Source organism: Gordionus sp. m RMFG-2023, chromosome 5, assembly GCF_954871325.1.
Source record: "Gordionus sp. m RMFG-2023 chromosome 5, tfGorSpeb1-WG-v2, whole genome shotgun sequence".
NCBI classification, from domain to species: Eukaryota; Metazoa; Nematomorpha; class Gordioida; order Chordodea; family Parachordodidae; genus Gordionus; species Gordionus sp. m RMFG-2023.
In genome coordinates, this window is record NC_088779.1 from 304,640 (window position 1) to 327,710 (window position 23,071).

Sequence of the window (23,071 nt, forward strand, 5' to 3'; positions counted from 1 at the left end):
AGAGGAATTAAATATTAGATTTTCTCGTTATAAAATCCTAGAATGGGAATTTTGAACCTTAAAAGCTTGAAAATTTTAAATATGCTGTATAGAATGATATTTTGTGGTTCATTTTTTTAATTCAGTAAAATGATATATATATTTAATTTATAAAAATATTACTAATATTATTTGAAGGATTCATTTTCAATTTCAATATGGTCCGTTTTTGACAATTTTTTTTTATTTTTTATTATTGTTTAATATTGTGGACAAATTTAGGCAACGCTACTTGCCACCTCGAGGATCTATTTAGAATATTATCTACTTCTGAAAATGAAAATATGAATGGATACTAATAAGATATATGTGAGAAATCGCAATAGGAAAAATTACCGTTTTAGCCAAGGTAGGTATAAAATATATTCATTTGCCTATTCTATAATTTTTAACTTTCATAAAAATATAAAAGTAGCAATATAATTTTTCCCATTGTTTAAACCAAGTTTTATCAAAAACATAGTATTATAAAAATCATATACCTTTACAAAGGTGATAATGTCAACCAAATGAGGATATGGTATGGGAGGGAATAAATAAGTCAGCTGGATAATTTTTTTACGAGGCCGCAGCATACCCAGTTTGCCTCCCCCCCATTTGTATTATTTTATTGTTAGAAAAAATGAATCCATTTCTATATTTCCTCTTTAAAAAATTGCACTCGCATTAATTGTTTATATAGCTTTAAATTTTCTTAAATATTGCTTTTCTACTCAATTTATAAATGATTAAAATATACTAAATAATTACATGTATTATCAAGGGGCATTATACAAGTTAACGATAATCTATAATACTAATGTTTGACCAATATTATAAAAAGTTAATTGCGTACTATAAATTATGTATTCAATACTAATATATATGTATAGCTAATATGAGAAAGTAGGAAGATGAATGATGCTTCAATCTTTATAAGAATCCAATTTTACCCTTTAACCTCTTCTCCCTCCCCTCCTACCCCCACCTCTACCGCCGCCACCTCTTCTGCCTCCCCCTCTTCCACCTCCGCCTCTTCCGCCACCGCCTCTTCCACTTCGCTGTCTTTTATATCTCTTATGATTTATATTTCCATAATTTTCCAATTTTTCATTATTTTCTTTCTCAATAAACGAATTTAGGGAAACATAAGCCCCATCGTTTTGCTGCAATTTGTTGATCAGGGAGTTATCGGTTGTTATTGTGTTGGAGAGTTCGACAACGATAAATAGGAGAAGCTAGAATAATTATTATTTTTAAACAATTTAGATAATACGAGTTGTATACAAAATATTATGATAAAATATTAAAATAATTAATAATTTATACCTAATGGTTCAGGCGGTCTATATAAATATTATTAAAAATTGGGGGGAAAAAAATGTTGGATGATAGCATTTAAACTTAAAATTCAAGTATTGTTAATTAACTAATATCATATTAAGAGTAATTCCACTATATATTTCTTAAATTAATATGTATATCAAATTAAAAATATATTTGAATACATCTTATTACGAATTCAAAGATTTAAAATTAAGTTCTTGGTGTGATGTTTGCGAAATGGCTCAGATATACTGTTATTATTTAGCCGGATCTAACCAACCGGCGTGACTCATTTAAAGGAGAAAAAATTAGCCTTGACTGGATTTTTCAATTAAATTTTAGAAATATATTTATTCATTTTAATCAACCTAACCTGTGATGAGGCTGAAGCCATTTCAATTTTTTGAAAAGTGGTAGGAGTGGACCTCCAAAGAAGTAGACTATGGGGTAAGGTAAAATAAAAATGACAATATTTATAGAATAAGGGCAAAATTGTAAATAGATTTTATTCAAATAAATTTATAAATAATATCCTAAAGAATGTTTTAATAAAATCATCGATTTACCCTAGTATAACGAATGTAATATCCTAAATAATGTTTTTATTAATAAAATCATCGATTTACCCTAGTATAACGAATGGAAGAATGTAGCGAACGAGACTGTAAATATTTTTTAGGAAGATAAGGTAGTTGGGGGAGGGGGAGGGGGGGGGGTTGACTTCATCAAATTTTCTACCATGTAGACGCTGAATCGATTTGACTAATTAAGAAGATTATTTAGATAATAGCTTTCCAACAAAATAAGAAATGGATTAGAAATCAGTTATTGCCAGTCATAGATGTTAAGATAGAACCTTTAATCATGTATTTAACCAATTGAAAAAAATATATATGGGGTCCAGTACAGTTATATTATATTAATGTCCTAATATAAATAATTTATTCAAATTTAAATATCAAATACTTCAGACTTACATAGACTCCTAATAAACCTGATATAGGTGTAAAATTCATTTTTTTATTAAAGTTTCTTCTTTTAAATTATAAAGTTTATTTTTTGAAGTCAAATATATATTATCTCTCTGAACCAATAAAGATTATAATTATGTTATATCAGTACATGACCTAGCCGAATATTATCTGTCTTATCTTCAAATAAAAATGCCTTTAGGCGCCTAACCCGTATTTTGCATTATTTTAAAAAATCATTTTAATTTTTTTTGTTTCGAATAAAAAAAAATATTCAAATTTTCACGACTAATTAGTTTACTTAATTTTTAAAAATAAATTTTCCATTCTAATAAATTTTATTTGAATATTATATAGTTATAAATGGTATAATATAATATCTTATTTTATCTTAAAATACTAAAATGAAATGATATGGCAAATTTAAGAAAATAATATAATGATAAATGCACAATAATGAAATATTTAAATTTGAATTATGAACCGAGATTATATAATATATATAAAAATAAGAATAAATATATACGTTTATGATAAAGACTGTCAAGTTTAGCCAATTGGTACTTTATTTATTTTTCATTTGAATATAGATTGCAAATTTTGTTATTTTTAAATTTAACTATTGTTCATTATTAAAAAACTCAATTATGTTTTCTTAAAATTAATTATTTATTTTTTAAAGCTTATATAATATATTTTTTTATATAAATATTATATATAATAGTTTTAATACATAAATCAAACAATTTATTGAATTTCATTGATAAATCAACAAAAAAAACACGATTTTCAACCGGACCCCCTCAGATTTTCCTAAAATTTTTACAAGAGTTTGTATATATTATAACTAAAAAAAAAAATTAAGTCCCCAACTCCAAACAGCGGTTGAGATATGGGCCTCAATGTCGAAAAAATGGGGAATTTTGGGCAAAATGCTCTCCCTTTAATTTTAAATATCTTTAATAAATTTATGGTAAGCCTTTAAAGTTATGTAAATATAAATATTTTTTTAAAAAAATTTAATGTTAAATAAAAATGGTCATAAAATCAAATCGGTATTTTTTTCTCTTAATTTTTTTTTATATATAGACAGGGTGTGGCAGTATCGCGGATATTTATATCTTATATACTAGTATCTTGTATCTTTTTTTAAATTATGGAAAGTATCTGGTATCCAGTATCTAAGATACATATTATTTAAAAGTATTTGTATCTTAACCAACTTTGTATTCAAAAAGATACAGATACTTTAAAAAAATTTATATTAGTTAATTTAAATAGTATTAAATTTTAAAATGATATTGTTTTAAAATTTAAATGAAAAATTTAATCAGAATTCAGATATTTTAAGATAATGTATGATATACGACGTTGTTCGTCATATAGCAATTTGCTATCAATTATAACTACCATATTTTATTTGAATCGTTTTATATCCATCTATTAAAGAAAATAGAATATTATGTTTATCTTCGTCTTCAGATAATTCTCCAACCGAAAAATAAAACTATAAATTTAAAAGTATTTTAAATAGGAAATTTTTTCAAGTACTTCAACATGATCATTATAAAATTACTACAGAATCTATAGAATGCCACAAATCTATAAGTGGTTCTGCGGACTCGTCATCAAATTTTGTCAAGCATCTAAAAGTATAATATATAATTATATAATAAATCACATTTATAATCTTATTCATTATCATTTCATATTCCATATATATCTGTTGCTAAATTTAGAAGTATTTTAAAATAAATTTTTATATTATTGATTGATAATGAAATCAAAATGATATACAAAAAATCTATGAAAAGAATAAGAAAACTAATATTGATAAAAAAAGAGGTTGTTAATTTGAATACTAGGCCAAAATATAATCCAAATATTTGGGTCACCATTTTTATATGACAGATAGTACTTAGCAATATTTAATTCACCTTTTTATATATTTTTTTTAATTTTTACATATATGCTTAAAATATAATTTTCTTTATAAAATTAATTAAAAGAAATATTTATTAAATATAAGACAATATTACCCTCCTCTGCCCCCGTTGAACGATTATTTAGCTTTGCTAATATGGTTAACAGACCAAATCGTCAAAGATTGATCGATAAATTTTATGAAAAATTAATAATATTAAAAAACAACGCTGGTTTATGATGCTGATGTATTAATATTTACAAATTATACAATTATTAAAAAAAATATCCCATTATCTTATAAAATAAATTTGTTATTTTCTACAATTTATTTTCAAATTTTTTATAAATTTATATTATAGATAAGAAAATAAAGCTTTATACATTTTGATTTTGTCTACTTAAAGTTTTTTTAAAAAGTATCTTGTATCAGATACTTTTTTAAAAAAAGATACAAGTATCTTGTATCTTATATCTTATTGAAATTTTTCCAAAGTATCTAGTATCTTGTATCTTAAATACAAAATTTTATAAAGTATTTGTATCCGAAAACAATTTTCTGAAAATTTGCCCAACCCTGTATATAGATAATAGGCAAATTTTTAAGTAGGGCCGATCTCAGGTTTAGGAGAAATGTCATTTTAATTATTAGTCTATTGCAAATATTTATATTTTTAATAAATATTTGATATTAATCAATATTTGTAACATAAGTCAAAAGCAATCATATATTTTATGCTTAAAATTAAAAATAATAGAATAGTTATTTATAATGTCGCGGCCAACTCAATATTTTAGCCAAAAATAAAATAACTTAAGTCTGAAGCTTTTTCTCAGAGATGGCACAAAGGATTGGACATCTATTAGCTAAATCTCAAGGCTTTGGCAATATTTTTCTGGTTAAAATCTTGAGTTAGCAGTTTTTAAAAATCGGCTCAAATCAAGCCATTTAACATTTATGATCTGAGAATTGGAAGAGGAATGGCAGGGGGGAAGGGGGCTTTGATTAATTTATTTGATAAATTGAATTCTCCTCATCAAAGTATTTAAAAAACATATATCAATTCTTGATTGTAATTTATTGAAGACAAAATTTAATTTTTATATAGTAAAATACAATTATTATCACTATGAAAATTTAAACTCATTTTAATTTACCGTGGCATTATAGTGTGAAAATTTTATTCCGGGAGTAGTTTTGACCTATTGAACAAGATATTTTTTTAAATACATCATTTTACATATGCGCATATAATTCCAGTGATATTTGCATTATAAAAATTAAATGAATCTAAGGTGTTTGATATTTGATTCCCATTTGTACGCTGAATGTAGCTCATTCTGCTAACCTTTTGATAATGTATGCCATGGGCTATTACGTCTTCGTAATTGCGCTTTGATTCCATATTCAAATTCATGATGGCTTAAATTATGAATTATATTCAAATATTGAATACTACACCATCAGAAAAAAAAACAATTTTGATAAATTTTGTTTTTAACGGAATGACTCGTGAATAAAATTGGTTTTTTTGAAAAAAGCACTGTATTGGTTTTTTTGAAAAAAGCACTGTGAATGAGGTTCTTAGAGTATTAGACATATTTGAAAATATTCGGAAATTTTAAAAATAAAAGCTTTTTCTTTTCTTACTTAGCTGTTATCTTCTAATTTATATTTTCTTTTCAGTAAGCATTCCATCTGACTATATAATATGGTTTATTTGATATTTCGGACTCAAGTGATATATTTATACCATGACCTCGTAGGGAGTTTTTAAAATCTAATCGGGGGTAGGTTATAAAATATTTTTATAAAATATATTTTATAACTGATAATTGAATTTTGAAAAATAAAATATACAATATAGATATATCGGCATATTATTAGATCTTTATAAAAGAAAATTATTATGAATCAAACTCAATTTTATAATTATCATGTATAATTTATTTTTCCAACCACAACATAGCAACGATCTACATTAATTCAACGTCAATCCAGCGGTAGAAATAACCCTTATATAATATTTTCTTTGAAATTAATTAAGCCGAAATATAATGCTACTTCAACATACATTATCTTTTTCCCCCAGAATTAAAACTACTTAATGTATTTATCACTGACTTCACAAAAGTGGATTTTGCTAAGTAAAAATTTTAATTTTCTCAGAATTGAATTTCTTAGAAAACATAATATATCACTTAGAAATTTTTACTATTTTTTTATTTTAATATGCATAAGTATGATTTTTTGAATTTTAAAATTAATCATTACTCTAAATATAAGTAAACATTTTTCCAGAAAAATATCTAGATAAGGTTATAAATGGAAGCCAATAATATGATTTTGAGTACTATTAAAATTACCCATCACTCAACCCAGGCCCTTGTATCAAGGTTTGGAAAGATTTAAATTTTTTTTACAGAATTATGCGACAAGGACATCAAATGAAAGCGAATAATATTTTTGAATGCTGTTAACTCTCTAGGTTCTTTTATCTAGCTCATTGTTGGATGGGGGGGGTTAGTGTTAAAACATAGTAAAATGAATTTACATCAGAGTATTAGAATTACAAGTATATATATTTAATTCATAGTTACAGTCACATTGTTTCAAGTCTGAGCGTGTTTGAGGGGATGGGTAAAATATTTTTAACATATATTTCCAATGAAAGCTAATAAAAGGATATATTTACATTGTTACTAATCTCCATGTTTTTAAGTTAAATCTGAGGAGGGGATTATAACATAATACGACAAGAATCTCAAATAAAAACATCTTTCAAATGTTTTTTTAATCAACTCTATCACTACAAATGAAGAAGTGGGGTGTTATGACATGCCTTTATGATTTAAGGAACTTTTGTGGGTAAATTAAAATTGAATATGTTGTTTTCCTTTAAATAAATGCATTCAAATATATTTATTGTTTCGCGGTAATACGCTCGCGATAATAACTTTGTGCAAATACATTCGCAAAAATTTGCTATAAAGGGTCGCGATAAAAGTTTCGTCAAAATGTATCTAAAGTATGAAATAAATTCGCGATATTTTCTTCGCTATAAATATTTCGCAGAAAAAAATTCTCGGAATTGGTTTCTCAATATTATCTTTACTATAAATTTCCTTCGCCGATATTCGCGATAAGTTTTGCTGAATTGACCTATTACCATGTGCTGCTGCTTGTATAGATTAGGTTTAATAATCATGCTTATAGGATGAAAAGAAAAAATTGGGAGATTTACGGATATATTATATTAATTTTATAAAAGATAATAAGAGTTGTATTAAAATCGTTTCTTTTTATGTAATAAATTAAAAATTGCATAAAACAACTAGCAGTTTTTTCTTTAAGATTTAATGTATAAAAGTCAAAAATTAATTAAAAAATTAGATTCTCAATCAAAAAATTGATTACGTTAAATGCATAAAATGTAAGGGCATATTCAAATTTTGAATACTTAAACAGGTAAGCAAATCTTAAAATATATTAGGCTGTTATAAAATAATTTTAATTTCAAAATTTATAATCTTATTTAAAGATGAACATTTAAAAAAAATTATTTTAAAAATTTAATTAAAACTGCCAAATAATACATATTTGCTGGGAGCAAAATAAAAATAGCTTTTGAAAATTTTCTATTTTGTTATATCTTTTTTAATTATTGTATTTAATTTAAATATAACATTATTTTATATGCTAGATGGCGTAAATTTTATTATTATCTCTTAAATAATTTATATAACAAAAGGTATTATATTAAATGGAAAAAATATTGTTTTTTCTGCAATTTATTTAATATAGGTTAATTTTATAAAATTAATATAATATATCCGTAAATCTCCCAATAGTTATGATTGATACATTTTTTCTTTTTATCCTATAAGCATGATTATTAAACCTAATCTATACAAGCAGCAGCACATCGTAAGTTATGATTGATACATTTTTTCTTTTTATCCTATAAGCATGATTATTAAACCTAATCTATACAAGCAGCAGCACATCGTAATAGGTCAATTCAGCAAAACTTATCGCGAATATCGGCGAAGGAATTTTATAGTAAAGATAATATTGAGAAACCAATTAATTATAAATTTTTTAATAGAAGATAGATTTATAATAAAATATAAATCAATGGCGAGATAAAAATAATTTAAAAAAATTACTACACCTGAGATTCCCAGGCGGTGACCCATCCCAAGTACTAACCAGGCTCAACGTTGCTTAACTTCGGTGTTATAAAAGGAACCGGTGTTTTCAAAGTGATATGGGCGTAATAGGAATTCGTTCTTTTAAAATGTTTATTTATGTATACAATATTATTTTTAAAAGTTTGTAAGAATTATGATTTATTTTAATTTTTTAGTTTAAAAAATTTATGTTAAAAAGAAGCATAATATATAAAACTATGTAAAATTACATGTAAAAAAAATGTCTAAACAATTTAAAAAAGATAAATATAAGAACTATATTTAAACTACTTATTAAAAGGGGGAGATCAAAAAAGCAAGCTCATTAGACAAAATTTATGTTTATTTTTTTAATTTAATACAATTTTATACAATTTACATTTTGTATTATTTAAAAAACATATTATTTACGCTAGCTTATAAAAATATTATACTTAAATTAAATAAAAAAAAATTATAAGTGATTATTACATACATTAGAAATATCTAAAATCGATCTTCCTTATGTTCTTAGCATGTCATATATTTTTTGAAAGATTTAAGTTAAATAATTTGTAAATTAATATCTTTATAAATATTTATCACGAACTACTACTAGTCATTGCACATATTTTCAAAAATAACAATAAAAATCTTTATGAATAAAAAAATATTATCAAAAATTTATTTACATAAATAAAAAAAAAAAATTTTTAAAGAAATTTTACTTTTTTTATAATTTTTTTAAAATAACCCAAAATTTATTTTAAAAAAGTTAGGCTGCATATCAGTTTTTTACATCCGTTCTGTAAAAAGTCAATCTCATTTAAAATGATATATATGTTCAAAGTGCGTCCGCTCCGATACCTTTCGTCTTAAAACGGATTTGGGTAATTTTTATAATTTTTTAAAAATGAAAATATATCATTTTTAATATGATGTTTTGACGGAACGGATGTAAAAACCGGATCGGTCTCCACTTTGAATGCAGCCTTAGGTTTATTTTGGGAGAAAGAAACAAGGGGAGGGATTGATTATTTGATTTTCTAAAATAATTATTTTAAAAAATATACAAGAAAATGGTGGTGCCAGCTAGGAGCTAAATTCATCAAAATTAAAATAAGAAACATTGTATTATTATGTGTAGTGTGAATTTTTGTGACTAATAAATTTAATTAATTTAAATGTATTACTTTCTTTTAATCTTTTTTTTAAATATAATTGTAGAATTTTAATGTTATAAGGGATATTCAATCATGAAGAAAGAAAGAAGTTATTTTTTTTTAATTATTTTTATCTCGCCATTGATTTATATTTTATTATAAATCTATCTTCTATTAAAAAAAATTTATAAAATGACATGTATTGAAACTATATTTAAAAAAAAGGCGTAAAATAAAATTGTAATTAATTATAGATTTAACAATTATATTCGCGAAAAGGAGCCATAATTAAATTGCTAAATGCATATTTACTGAATTGTGTATCTTTAAAGTGTATTTACACATATAAATATTTACAAATCATACTTTACTCATATCTCTACTTTTTTAGACACATTGATATCATCAAGATTTCATGAATGTTGTTTAATGTTCATTAATTTAAAAAATATAATTAAATAATGAAATAAATCGGAAGGGGGGAAGCGGTTCACCTAATTAAAATTTTTCACATATTACAAATAAAATAAATATTAAATCCAATTGCTAACATGGAACATTATATTATGCATTTATTAATATTTTATAAATATCTTTAATTTTTTTAAATCCACTCGGGCCGGTGTAACGTTTTAAAATACTCCAGTTATAGATATACTCTTTCTTGCCTATTTAATAAGTATATTCATAACAAATTCTTTTATTATAATCTATTTAATAATATGAATGTGTTTTTAACAGTGTATTTTCTATAATGATATATTTTTTAAAATACATTTTTTAATTTAAATATTATTATAAATTTTTCTCAAATTTTTATAAAACATTTTTTAAAAATGCAGATTGATGTTGAAATAATTAAATTATATTTTTTAATATATAATATTTATAGATTTTGAGAAAAACTTCATTTTTTTTAGAATACCCCATTCATTTGGCAGATAACAATGGAGAGAAAGAAATCTCTGGGTTAAAGCCTTTATATATAATATATACAATTGGTTAAGTAATTTTAGACTTTATAAGTAGAAAGAAAATTATAAAAACAGTCATCAGTGGTTGTGATATTAATATTGACGCAATATCAAATGCAGCTCATTTTGGTATCAAACAGTCTCATAAAAAATTAGCTGATAGGTAAAATATTTTGGTTGTGTTAACATTCATAAAAATAATTATATTTATATAAATTATTTCATTTTGTAAATGTCACTATGGGGGGGGGGGGTGATGGGGGTGGGGGGGGTGATGGGGGTGGGGGGGGGTGATGGGGGGGGGGGCAGGGGCTCTATCCCCCTCAACAATTAATATCCCTTTAAACTAAAAATATATTTATTTGATAGTCCTGTTTATTATATATATCTTTTATTTTATTATTTAAAGATTAAAAATCGCAGGGGGGCCCAGTAATGTATGATGTATGCTTGGAAACTGAAGGTCACAGGTTCAATCCTTGTAAGGAACTAAAAAAATTCGGGGTTTTCTTCTATGACAAATGTAGACATATGATATAATAATATTTCTGAGCTGAGAAATGCCACCCCGGTCACCGAAAGGCTTGGACAGCCAATTTCTGTGTTAAAAATTCAATATCAATCATTATGTCTAAATATCAATTTAGTATTAACAGTTGAAGCTTAATTGATTTTTGTTATTTATATTATTTTATAACCCTAATTCAAAATCACTAATCCATTTTTAAAATTAATTACCATGCCTCTTTCTAAAAATATCTCGAAACAAGTATAAGTAATTTCTTTATAAAAAAGTAAGTAGACATATTTTATAGAGTTGGTTACAAAATACTAGATAAACTGTCACTTTTACAGACATGTTTGACAGTTATAGAATATATTACACTTAATCTTTAAATAAACTTTACTAATCAATGTTTTTGATAATAAATATAAGTAACAATTAGCATTCAATTATTTAAAGCCATCCTATTTATTTTTGAAAAATATATTATTTAAATAGTACTATTCTCTTAGATATTATTACGGAAATCCTAATATTATTTTAAGACATAATATACCAACTAGAGGTGGTGCGACAATAATATATAAAATCTTTATTGCTTTCATCGTATAACTCTGGTTTTTATTTTTTAGTTACTAAATGATTCATTTCTAATATGGCTTATCGTGTAAATAACTCAAGACTTCAATATATTTGCATAATTATTTCTACTAAGATTTTAAGTGTTTTTGTCAATTTATGTAACATAAATTCTGATATGAGTTTATATTGTGAGTGTCAAGGCTATGACTGCAATTAACCAGCATCTATTATATGTCTGGCTATTATAATTTAGGATTCTTATTGCTGCTGAGAGCATTTGATTGCATAATTTAGAGGAGCAATAATAGTCAACTATCTAGTCGTTCATATATCATTAAAAATATAAGATAATCTTTTAGAAATTCAATATCTCACCATAATTTTCTCGGTTACTTATCTAGCTTCCATAATGAAATCTAAAAGAAGCTCTAACCACCATATCATTTTATGATTAGGGTTAGTAGTTTATATTCTTTTCATTTATTTAGTTATGCCTACAAATTTTTCCTGTCCATTTCATAAAACACTGTCTTAATGCTAAGAATTATATTGTCTTGTCTGGTTTTTAAAAAATCATTATCAATTGAGGAATTGTATGAATTAATTAACTTTTATCACCTGTAATCCTTGAGACGTAAAAATATTTTATATCCGTAATCGAAAATATTTTATTTTGTAATAAATGGATTAATAAAAAATAGTATCTTCAGAAATGTCTTGCATTGTTGGGCTTTCATTATTTGTATGCATAATAAATGAAAAAATATGAAATTCAAATTGTTTAGAGTTTGCAAATTTCAATTAAAAATCATAAAATCCGGCCGAAGGTCTGCAAAATGGGTATGAAAGACGTTGCCCCATAAAAAAATTTTTTAATTAAACCCCCCTGAGATTATGACACCTCTGAAACCTTTCGATATCTAAGGATTTCCAATCTATGCTTGTGCAGAACCTTTCTTAAAAACAAAATGAACAATTTGGGTAATAATAGAAAATCTTCTAAAAAAATGTGAAAGGATATATTTTTTAGATGATTTTTACAATATTTTGTGTGCTTCTTATGTAAAATTTAATAAATTAATTGTTGGAATTATGTTTAAATCTGGCAGTAGAACTCTTGTGTGGATTAGATCCCCACCGCAAAAAAATGTGTTAATCCCCCTTTTTTAAGGAGAATTCCTATCTACATTAGAGAATTAAATATGAGATGAGATTATATAAATTTCTAATTAATACGTATCAAATATGTAGGCAGTTGATGAAAAAAATTATTAGTAGGAATAGAGTTTAATGATCAAATCTTTTCGGTTCCGCCGGTTAATTAACTATTCCATATTTAGATAATTAGTATAAGTCTTATATTTTTGCTTAATTCCTAGTGCCTCTTTATTAAATAAAATTTTGTTAAATCAATACCACCAAACTAATAGGTATATACCACTTCTGTATTTATCGAATACATTCATATCAGAGAAATATTTAAACTTTTTCTACTAGGTGAAGGTTTATTTTCTACTAGGTGAAGGTGTATAATGATCAGTTATAAACCCGTACTCTATATAAATTTTATAATTTTACCATTATTATCTTTAATTTATTACCAAAAATTTGTGGTCTAAATTAAATCGAAGCGAAGATTGCCATTAATAACGGTGTTAATTTAACTTAGAGTATAATTGTATAACCATGAATACATTTTATTAGTGTATTAAGATTCAATTTTATATTTTTTTTCAACCCCTTAATATATATAAATAAAGCTACAGGCTTTTTTTTAATATTAAATGAATAACAGGATTTTACTAAATTTAAATAATTTTAAAATTTTTTATATGAAGTTTATCGAATATAGCTAATTTTTTATGGCCAAGTAGTATCTGTACCTGTGTCTAGATTAATTTGAAAAATATATTTTGACAAATCTGATACTTGTTACTTTTTTTCTGAATTATATTATTTTTTCAATTGATATTTTTCCATTATTATGTATTTTGATTTATTTAATCTTTCAATAACATTTTTTTTTAATTATTTTTTTATCTTTGTTGTAATAAAAAAATAGCTGATATTAAAATTATTTTTATCGGTCTGAAATAATTAAAAATAAGATAATTTTTATAAAATAAAATAAAGATAGAATAAATTGGTTCAAAATTTTTTAACTATTTAGTATGAAAATTTTTTAATTCGATTTCTAAGTTAACTATAAATGAAAACATGATTACAAATTGAGATATCAAATATTAATCAATAATATCAAGGACATAATTAAATGGATAAAAAAAAGTTACTATATAAGACTGAGTCTAGCATTTTTATTAATAATTTTATAACTTCTTATATATCTATCTATACCAAGAAACATGTTATCAAAATCCACTAAGAATATGATCAATTCTATTTGGTGCTTAATAATAATAATCAACTACAATGTTATGCAAGGTATTCATAAATTACATTTATAAATTACTACAGTATAATTTCTAAAACTTTATAATGTGTTTTGTTTGAGCAGAGGAAAGAGTTAGTTGTTGAAATTGAAACATTATTTTTTCAACGTAATCCTTTTTGTTGAATTAGCGGATTAAATAAAGATGTGTTTCTTCCTTCACTATTTTCCTCCTTTAATTTAAATTTTATTATTCTTCAATTATTTTTTTTTGCACTTTATTTCATATTCATCTGTATCGAGGTGATCTCAATGTCAACAGATAGACCATTTATTCTTTTATAAAATAAATTTTAGAGCAGTAAAGCTTGTCAAAGATGGGATACTTAATCTATAAGAGTAACATGGGCTTTAGAAGAATGAAACTTTTGAGAATTTTTTTCTTATTTAACGGGTATTCTATACTTTCTATTATATTTATTATCGTTAAATCTTAAAGGTGCTATTATTAGCATTCAGAAGAGTATTATTACTACAAACCTATACATCAAATATAGGCCGATCACAAATATTTTCTATATTCATTTATGAGAAATCATTTTATTTTATAAGAATGATTCGATATTATTTCTATTCGAAGTTGGCGAATAAATTCTACAAATCTAATCATCTTTTAACTATAAAATTATATTTTTTTTCTAATCTTAAACAAACTGATCATATTCATTTAATTATAAAAATGATAATATTTTTCTTTAAGCTTACTTCTCTTGCTGCTTGAAAAAGTTCTTAATAAGTTAACTTACACAAATATTTAGTCTAAATATTTTTATCTAACTGCTAACCTTTACCGCTAGATTTTTTTGATCATTAAGTTACAAATGCAAACGTAACTGTAGTCAAAAAAATTTTTTAAATGTGCATGTAAAGACAATATTATTTGATATTGTTCATATTAAAGGTATTTAATATATATAGGGACAAACTTGTCTGATTTAGGCACTTATTTGTGGAACTCCTTATTTTGGCCAATGAGTCCCTACTATATTCTTATTACCTATTATAGAAAATGCCTTTTTTTGTTCATTTGCTCAAGACCAATATGATGGAGAATTGTTATTTTTTGTTGCATTAATTCATTTATATTATAAAATAAATTTTATCAACTTTTTAAACTTATTTTAAATAACAAAATAAATAAAGAAAATAAATTTAAGGAGCTATCGTTTAATTAAAAAATAAATTCAGTATATTAAATTTCTAAATCATCCCTAAAGATTTAATATTTCTATAGGAACTGTTCACAATATTTATAAATCCAAAGAAGATATTATCAAACGCTATGTAAACAAACAACGATAACATCATATTTTGTAAATTAATTTTATTTTCATTCTTATTTTGTATTTTCAAAACCTTTTATAATAATAATTTTATAAATATGTACTTTCTTATTTTTTATAAATTTGTAGATAACTATATAATTTCCATAATTTTGATGAATTAATAAAAAATAATGTAAATTGATTTTAAATCTCACTTTTTTGCTAAACTATAATATAACAGATGCTGAAATATATTTTTAAGATAAATGGAGAAGTTGGGCAAAAATATAGGCCAAATTAGACAGTTTTGACTCCAATTTCTGTAATATATTTTATCAAAATAAAAGAAAATTTCTGAATCAAATCTCATCTGAATCAAGGAAAATTACTTAATTTATACCAGAGACCTTCATGGGCTCAAATTCTTTAATCATGTCCAGATAGGACCCGCACTAAAAAAATTTAGGGTCAGACCAGGGACGGCTCATATTTAATATTAAAAAAAAATCTCAAACTCGGCCTAAGCGCTAATAAAATTTCAATAATGTTTCCCAAGTTCATATACAAAAATTTAATTAATTAGATTTCATTAAATTAAAAAGATTTATGTATTTTTATGCAATCCTTTTGTTTACAATACTGAAATCTATCATCATTAGAAGAAAAAAATTGTAATATTTATTTATATTTTTTTAAAATTAGAAACTCTTTTAAGTAAGCTACATTTTTAAAAATTAGGCCCAGCCTGGCCCATGATAGTTGAGAAAGAATTTACTTAATTCAAGAAAAATCATCAAGGAAATCTTTTTAGTAAAAAAAAATACCAATATATTATGAAAGAAAAGGGAAATTTTATTTATTACAATAATAATAATAATAACAATTGTAAGTATACGATACTTATAGGAAAAATTACTTATCACGATGAGGAAGAACTTATGCCTAGTTCCTTATATATCATAAAAGGTGCAATTGAAAATATAAGCAGATCATTACCATTTGTTATTATTCAGTTGACATACCACTGTTTGGACTACCACAAATACTGGCATATAATTTTTTTATCCCACGACAAGTTAGAATATGTAAACAAGTAATGATATCATAACGAATGGTTAACAAATTTCTGCCCTGACTACAGAATTTGTCAGTGTTTATTGAAGATAAGCCAAGACTATTTCTTGATTATGAAGTTGACATATATCGTAGTGATGCCGCAAAGTAATCGAATTCAATATCTAGAGTACCTTTTTCCTGACGAAAACCAATTGAAATGACATAATAGATTAATAAAATAGGGGAATTTTTAAGATTATCCCAGCAAAATCGAGAATGAGTGAGCTACCCCAACAGTAAATGTGCCAAACTAATTGAGAAATCAAGATATGCGCTGATTTTAAGGTCATATTGAACCCAGACACTTTATTTGATTCAGGTGAATCATAATTTTATCCTTAATTTGACGATGGTTGAATCCGAATTTATTTGATGATTTATATATCAACCCAAATCAGAAAAATAAAGAAAAAATTTAAGATTTATCCATCGTCATAAGGATTAAGTAAAAAAATGATTCTCCTTAATTAACGTCAGCGCTCCAGTTTGTCAAAATTGCTTATCATTCACCACCGCGTGAACATGGGAGTAAATTTTAAGGGAGGAAATAAGAAAAAATGAATGAATAAAAGAAGGTTGAAATAGGAAAAAACTGACAATATGAGATATAAACAAATTTAATAATTGTTTATGTTTTAATAGTTTACGAATTTAGTGTTTAAACACACGTGTATTTTAAAGCCAGATATAAACATGTCATAAATCATCTGAAATGCTAATAAGGGTAAAAATTGAAAGTATAAAATAAAATTTACAGTTACTGATGATGAAGATGTTGCCTTTTATTGATTATATTAAAATAAAAATTTTAAAAGAATATATACTGTTTTGGCTGAATATAGCAATAAATGTAATTTATATTGCTTGTTTTCTGCTAAATTATTACTAGGTTAATACCAGTCTATTTTCTCTAACACAAGTGACCCATCAAACCTTAGTCTAATCTCTCCAAACACATCGAGATACTATGTATAATTTATATGATTTCTTAATCATTATTTTTTATAACAAATGAATACCTATTTCCTCTTTTTGAACATATATTTAATTATCATAGAAATTTTTTTTAAAATTAAATCAGTTTTTCTAAACTATTTGATAGTTATCAAATTAAAATAATGGCTCTGTAGTTCTAAATGATTTGTATTTGATATATATGAACTAAATTTTCAAAGGTTGCGAAATCAAAACGTTCTTCAATGGTACCCTTGAAAAAAGAGAGATAGAAAACAATGATTTATTCTTCATTTCTGGTAAAATATATATTGAATTTTTTATAAAATATGATTCTTTTTTATATATCATACGATTGAACTGTGTAGATGCTAAGATTTATACAGACTAAATAGTTAATTGCCCGTATTTAACTGAACACAGTAAGGAAAGCATCCTTTCCTGGTATAATAGGGCAAACCGTTCCTTGTAAGATATTTTAGGACATGTACCATCTTTCAAAAGAGACCGAAAAGGAGGAATAATTTTTTATAATTTAAAATATTAAAAAATTTAAATTGTTATAAAGTACAAAAAATTTCTTAATAGGCTTATCATATTATAACAATTCTTTAGAGCGAATGCATTATGGCAAATTTTTATCGTGAATATTACTTAGAAAATATAAGACACCCAATACTATTTAAATATGTTTGCTCGAATTCATCAAACATTATTGCTAAATAACAAATATATTGCTAATGCAATTATTAATATAAAAACAACATATATAACAATCAAGCATAAGTTCTTAAGGATATAATACGGAATATCTTATATTTTGTTACTTTATGGTAATATTATATTAAATTTTCAATTTTAAATTGATCTTTACTAATTCCAAGTTAAATTTATTTTAAATTGTTCCCTACCAAATATGGGTAGCTTAATTACAATCAAAATAAAATTCAATACAAAAAGATTAATTTTTAATTTTTAAAAAAAAATTACATTCAGAACATAAAGCTGGATCCATGAATAATGATTATATTACCTTCGAAAATTGCAATGGAACACTTAACCTTTTTTATGAGAGATGTGATGGATATAGTAACCTTTTTAAACGCTTTATCATAAACACCAGGAATTACTTAAATGTTTTAATTTTTAAGACGTTCATTAAGGTAGTGGAATATCCAATATTATAAAGACATAAATATCTATTTTTAAAGAAAATATAACTTTTTTTAGTCTAACTTGTTCAATATTGCTTTGAATAGGAAAATTACATATTAAAATGAAGAGTAGTTTTAATTGAAATTTTAACACGTCAAAAGTAACTTTTGTAGTGTACGAGAATTTTCGCGTTTAAATATGTATCGCTTCTACATACTAGCTGTTTTACTCCCAATAATTTCCATATTTAAAAGAATTTCTATTTTAAAAAAATTATCTTGTATAATTTAAAACTCATTTCGTTAATTTTGAATAAAATCACAAATGAATTCTAGTTTTACATATCAAAAGTGATGTTCAGAATATAAATTTCAAATAACAAATTGTTAATATGACCGATTAATACTAACCTTTAAATTGTTTTTTTTTTATGTTGTTATAAATTGATTTTTATAAATTGATAGATTGATTTTTTTTATATAAATTTTTATATAAATTTTTATATATTTTGTTATATAAAGCAGATTTTTTTAGTTTAAAAGAAAATGTAAAATTTAAATAGAGATATTGTGTAAAATTAAATAATTTATTTAAATAAACGATTTTTTATATAAACTAATCTTCTAAAATACTTTATGGATTTCATATAATATTCAAAGATACTTCATGGTGGCAGCTCCGCTACATATTCGAGGAAATCGTAAATAAATTAATAAATATGAAACAGATTCCCAATAATAATGTTAATATAAATATTGAATTTCCAATATACGCAGGCAATGGCGATCTTTTTTTGAGTAGATTTGAAGACATCTTCAAGGACACTCAGATATCGGACATCGAAAAAGCGGGTTCCTTTACAAGAAGATTACCAGATGAGGTATATATCAAGCTTAAATCGATATGTTCACCTACCGACTTCATCAATCCATCGATATTGATTGAAAAATTCAGGTTATTACACCCGAGGAAATCTACAAGTTCCAACTTATTATTATTTAATGCAGCTGTACAAGGTAAAAACGAAAGTTACATCGATTGGGTAAGTAGATTATGCATTTTAAAAAATGAATGTTTGCTAAGTGATAGTAGAGTTATTGAAAAAGTAAAAATTTCGTCAATCAGCAAAAATATTAGGCAGAAAATTACGTTAAAAGAAAACATTACATTAGAAGAAGTTCTTACTTTAAGAGATGATTTTGAAGAGTTAGAATTGAAAGAAAATATAATTGCTAAAGTTGAAAATATTTCTTTAAACGAAAAAACAGAAGATGATACAACCGTGAAACATGTAGAAAGGCAAAGAGGCAGAAAAACAGAAGAAAATAAACAATTGGTGAGATATGGAGACCATGATGAACGACAAAATTTACAATCTAATTACGATAACAGACAACGATGGACAGCAAGAGGCCATGGCTTTCAAAGAAATATTTATCAAGGAAATAATTATAACCCCAGTTACCAAGGAAATAATTACAACCCTAGATATCATAATTATAACGCGAATTATTACAACGTCAGAGCAAACTATCCAGGATCGTACAATAATTCTTCGAGATTTGATAATAGAGCTAGTTATAATAAAAATGACTATAATAATAATAGATTTAATAATGATTATAATTACAGATATAACAGACATTATAACGATTCAAGATGTATTCAAAGATATAACGATAATCATAATATTGGAAATCGAGGAACTAATCAAGTATGCAATTATAAATATCATAACAACAACAATAATCAATCACGATATACAAATAAAGTAAACACTGTAAATATAGAAGAGATAAAAGAAGATGATAATGACAAACTAGAAAGAAAAGAATATAATTTATACAATTTAGACATAAACAATATGGATACCGATAATAATTACACAGCTAACGATGCTTATAAGGTCACGGTATATTTGAACGACGTGCCTATTTTGATGCAGATCGACACCGGGTCAAAGTATACTATTCTACCGATTCATATCGCGAAAAAGATTGGAGTAAAAATCTTAAATAAATCAGATATTAAATTAACTGGTTATGATGGAAACACAATAAATGTTTTAGGAACTACCAAAGTCAAGGCAAAATTCGAGGACAAAAGTCAAATCTTAACTGCTTATGTAGTCCAGAGTGATAAGATTGCACTGTTAGGAAGGACTTGGATAACAGTTTTTGGGAATATACTAGATAAATTTGTGAATATTGTCGAGGATGATTATGATAATACCATACAAGAATTAATCGAGCAATGTAATTTTGTAAATATAATCGAGGAAAATAGAAAAGTAGATAGTAAAAATTATGAAGGTACATATTACAATAAAAAGTATGAAAATTATAATTATAAATATCATAATAAAAAAAATTTGAATAAAATTGAATTATGTAACTTAATAACAAATGTTACAAAAGAAATTAATTTTTATAAATTAGAAGAAATAAATCATTTGATAACAATTGGAGAAATAATAGTTATTAAAAACAATAATGAAATAAAAATTGAAGAATATAATAAAATAAAATTTTTTATAATTAATAAAAAATTTAAAAAAACTTTGGAAAAGAAAATTAAAACAAGGGTGATTAAATGTCGCGATGAAAGAGAGATTAGGAGTACGATATGGAGATCATATGTTGAAAATGGAAGGAGAAAGAGAAATTTTGTTATAAAGAACAAGTTAAAGAGAAATTATGATATTAAAAAAGTGTTTAAATTGAAAAATAAAGGAGTAAAATTTAAAAATAAAAATAATTAAATAATAAATAAAAAAATTATTATTATATAAAATGAAACAATTCCAAATATTCTATTATGATTCTTATTCTTATGAATGAACCGCAAGAAGATAAAGTGAACGAATTTAATAGCAATTTATCGTCAAATAGAAACATCATGAATGGTGACAAAATATGGTATAAAACCTTCAAAGGTAATATGTGGGACAAAGGCATGATAAAACGTAAAAATGGAAATTTAACATTTGAAGTTGAAACAGGAGACAAAATTATTAGAAGACATTTAGACCAAATTAAAAAAGGTCTACGAGTAGCGCACCTCTGGATGAACACTGTAAATTTTAGAAGAAATGATGATCAAAATGTAGAAATGCAAGAACAGTGTCTTGTTAGTCAAAGACCTAGCAGGAATATAATGTTGCCCAAAAAATTCGATAATTTTATAATGAAATAAAGACTAAAAATATATATAAATAAAATTTTGAAAGAGAAATGGAATGATCAATACAAACAGCAAATCAAAAAGCAATATTCAACTAACGACGTTTCAACCAACGATGTTTCATGATGTCGATAATCGATTCAACAAATGATAACATGACTGAAGTGACGATAAGATTCACGTGCAAGAAAAACTTGAGTGGAGATCATTTTTTTAAAGGGTGGAATGTTAATATGACCGATTAATACTAACCTTTAAATTGTTTTTTTTTATGTTGTTATAAATTGATTTTTTTATAAATTGATAGATTGATTTTTTTTATATAAATTTTTATATATTTTGTTATATAAAGCAGATTTTTTTAGTTTAAAAGAGAATGTAAAATTTAAATAGAGATATTGTGTAAAATTAAATAATTTATTTAAATAAACGATTTTTTATATAAACTAATCTTCTAAAATACTTTATGGATTTCATATAATATTCAAAGATACTTCACAAATATAAATAGTATTTTTTTATATATTTTTTAAAGCTTTTATAGATCCTTTGATCGTTCTTTTTAATACCACTGATATTGGTGGAGGTACTACTAAAAAAATCTATAGACTTAACAACAAAGGAACTAACATTACTATAAAAGGATGGGTAATGAAATATTTAACTTCTAACATTTTAATTATTATTCTATATTATTAATAATTTTAGCGTACAGCCAACGATCAAAATGTTATTATATTACATTGGTTTAATTATTAGAAAATTATTTCCTTGGTGAAAAAGAAAAAAAAAATCTACAATTTTTCAAAATTTAAATTATCATCTTTAAAAACTTAACAAAATAAATAACATAAACTTTATATATATTTTTTTAAGGGGATTTGAAATTTATTTTAAAAAAATGATTTAAATTCTTGTCACTTTATCATATCACAAATAAATACTGAATAAATATATTAAAATTTATTAGCAATATCAGGTCTCTAAAATAAATTTTCATTAGATAATTTTATTGGCCTTTGGAAAATTTAGACTTTTCACTTAACTAATATACTCTGCTGCCTGCATCAGGGAGGTCAAGTTAAATAGTTAAATTTTATTATGTTATATCATTAAGGAAAAAAAAATTTAAATTAAATAATAAATAATAATTTTATATAAATTGATGATTGTTATCCTATTGTTATCAGTATATTATGATTAATACCGATTTAAAATCTTTTTATTAAGAAAAACACTCTGAAAATTTTACATCTGATTTATTACGACAATGATGTAGAATTTTTGTGTATAATCTAAAAAAAAAATTTTTTC

At 24.2% G+C, this 23,071-nt stretch overlaps 2 protein-coding genes and 1 pseudogene across 2 annotated transcripts; 1 reads left to right on the forward strand and 2 right to left on the reverse strand.

Moving 5' to 3' along the window:
- Nucleotides 1–974: 974 nt before the first annotated feature.
- On the reverse strand, nucleotides 975–5,656 carry LOC135929728 (uncharacterized). Its single transcript, XM_065466431.1, has 2 exons — nucleotides 5,588–5,656; nucleotides 975–1,256 (listed from the first exon to the last, which is right to left on the reverse strand). The coding sequence occupies exons 1-2, from the start codon at nucleotides 5,654–5,656 to the stop codon at nucleotides 975–977; spliced, it is 351 nt and encodes a 116-aa protein (XP_065322503.1).
- Nucleotides 5,657–8,401: 2,745 nt separating this feature from the next.
- LOC135930601 (5S ribosomal RNA) lies at nucleotides 8,402–8,521 on the reverse strand (annotated as a pseudogene).
- Nucleotides 8,522–13,923: 5,402 nt separating this feature from the next.
- Nucleotides 13,924–22,700, forward strand: LOC135929990 (uncharacterized). Its single transcript, XM_065466749.1, has 5 exons — nucleotides 13,924–14,077; nucleotides 17,641–17,718; nucleotides 18,416–18,508; nucleotides 22,293–22,405; nucleotides 22,466–22,700. The coding sequence occupies exons 1-5, from the start codon at nucleotides 13,999–14,001 to the stop codon at nucleotides 22,514–22,516; spliced, it is 414 nt and encodes a 137-aa protein (XP_065322821.1). The 5' UTR covers nucleotides 13,924–13,998; the 3' UTR covers nucleotides 22,517–22,700.
- Nucleotides 22,701–23,071: the final 371 nt, after the last annotated feature.

Excerpts from the sequence above, each read along its gene's own strand:
- LOC135929990 (XM_065466749.1), top strand. The coding sequence starts at position 13,999 with ATGTTATCAAAATCCACTAAGAATATGATCAATTCTATTTGGTGCTTA. Across the intron at positions 14,078-17,640 it reads CAACTACAATGTTATGCAAG|GTTGCGAAATCAAAACGTTC; the intron begins GTATTCATAAAT and ends AAATTTTCAAAG. Across the intron at positions 17,719-18,415 it reads TGATTTATTCTTCATTTCTG|AACATAAAGCTGGATCCATG; the intron begins GTAAAATATATA and ends AATTACATTCAG.
- LOC135929728 (XM_065466431.1), bottom strand. The coding sequence starts at position 5,656 with ATGAATTTGAATATGGAATCAAAGCGCAATTACGAAGACGTAATAGCC. Across the intron at positions 1,257-5,587 it reads ATGGCATACATTATCAAAAG|CTTCTCCTATTTATCGTTGT; the intron begins GTTAGCAGAATG and ends TAATTATTCTAG.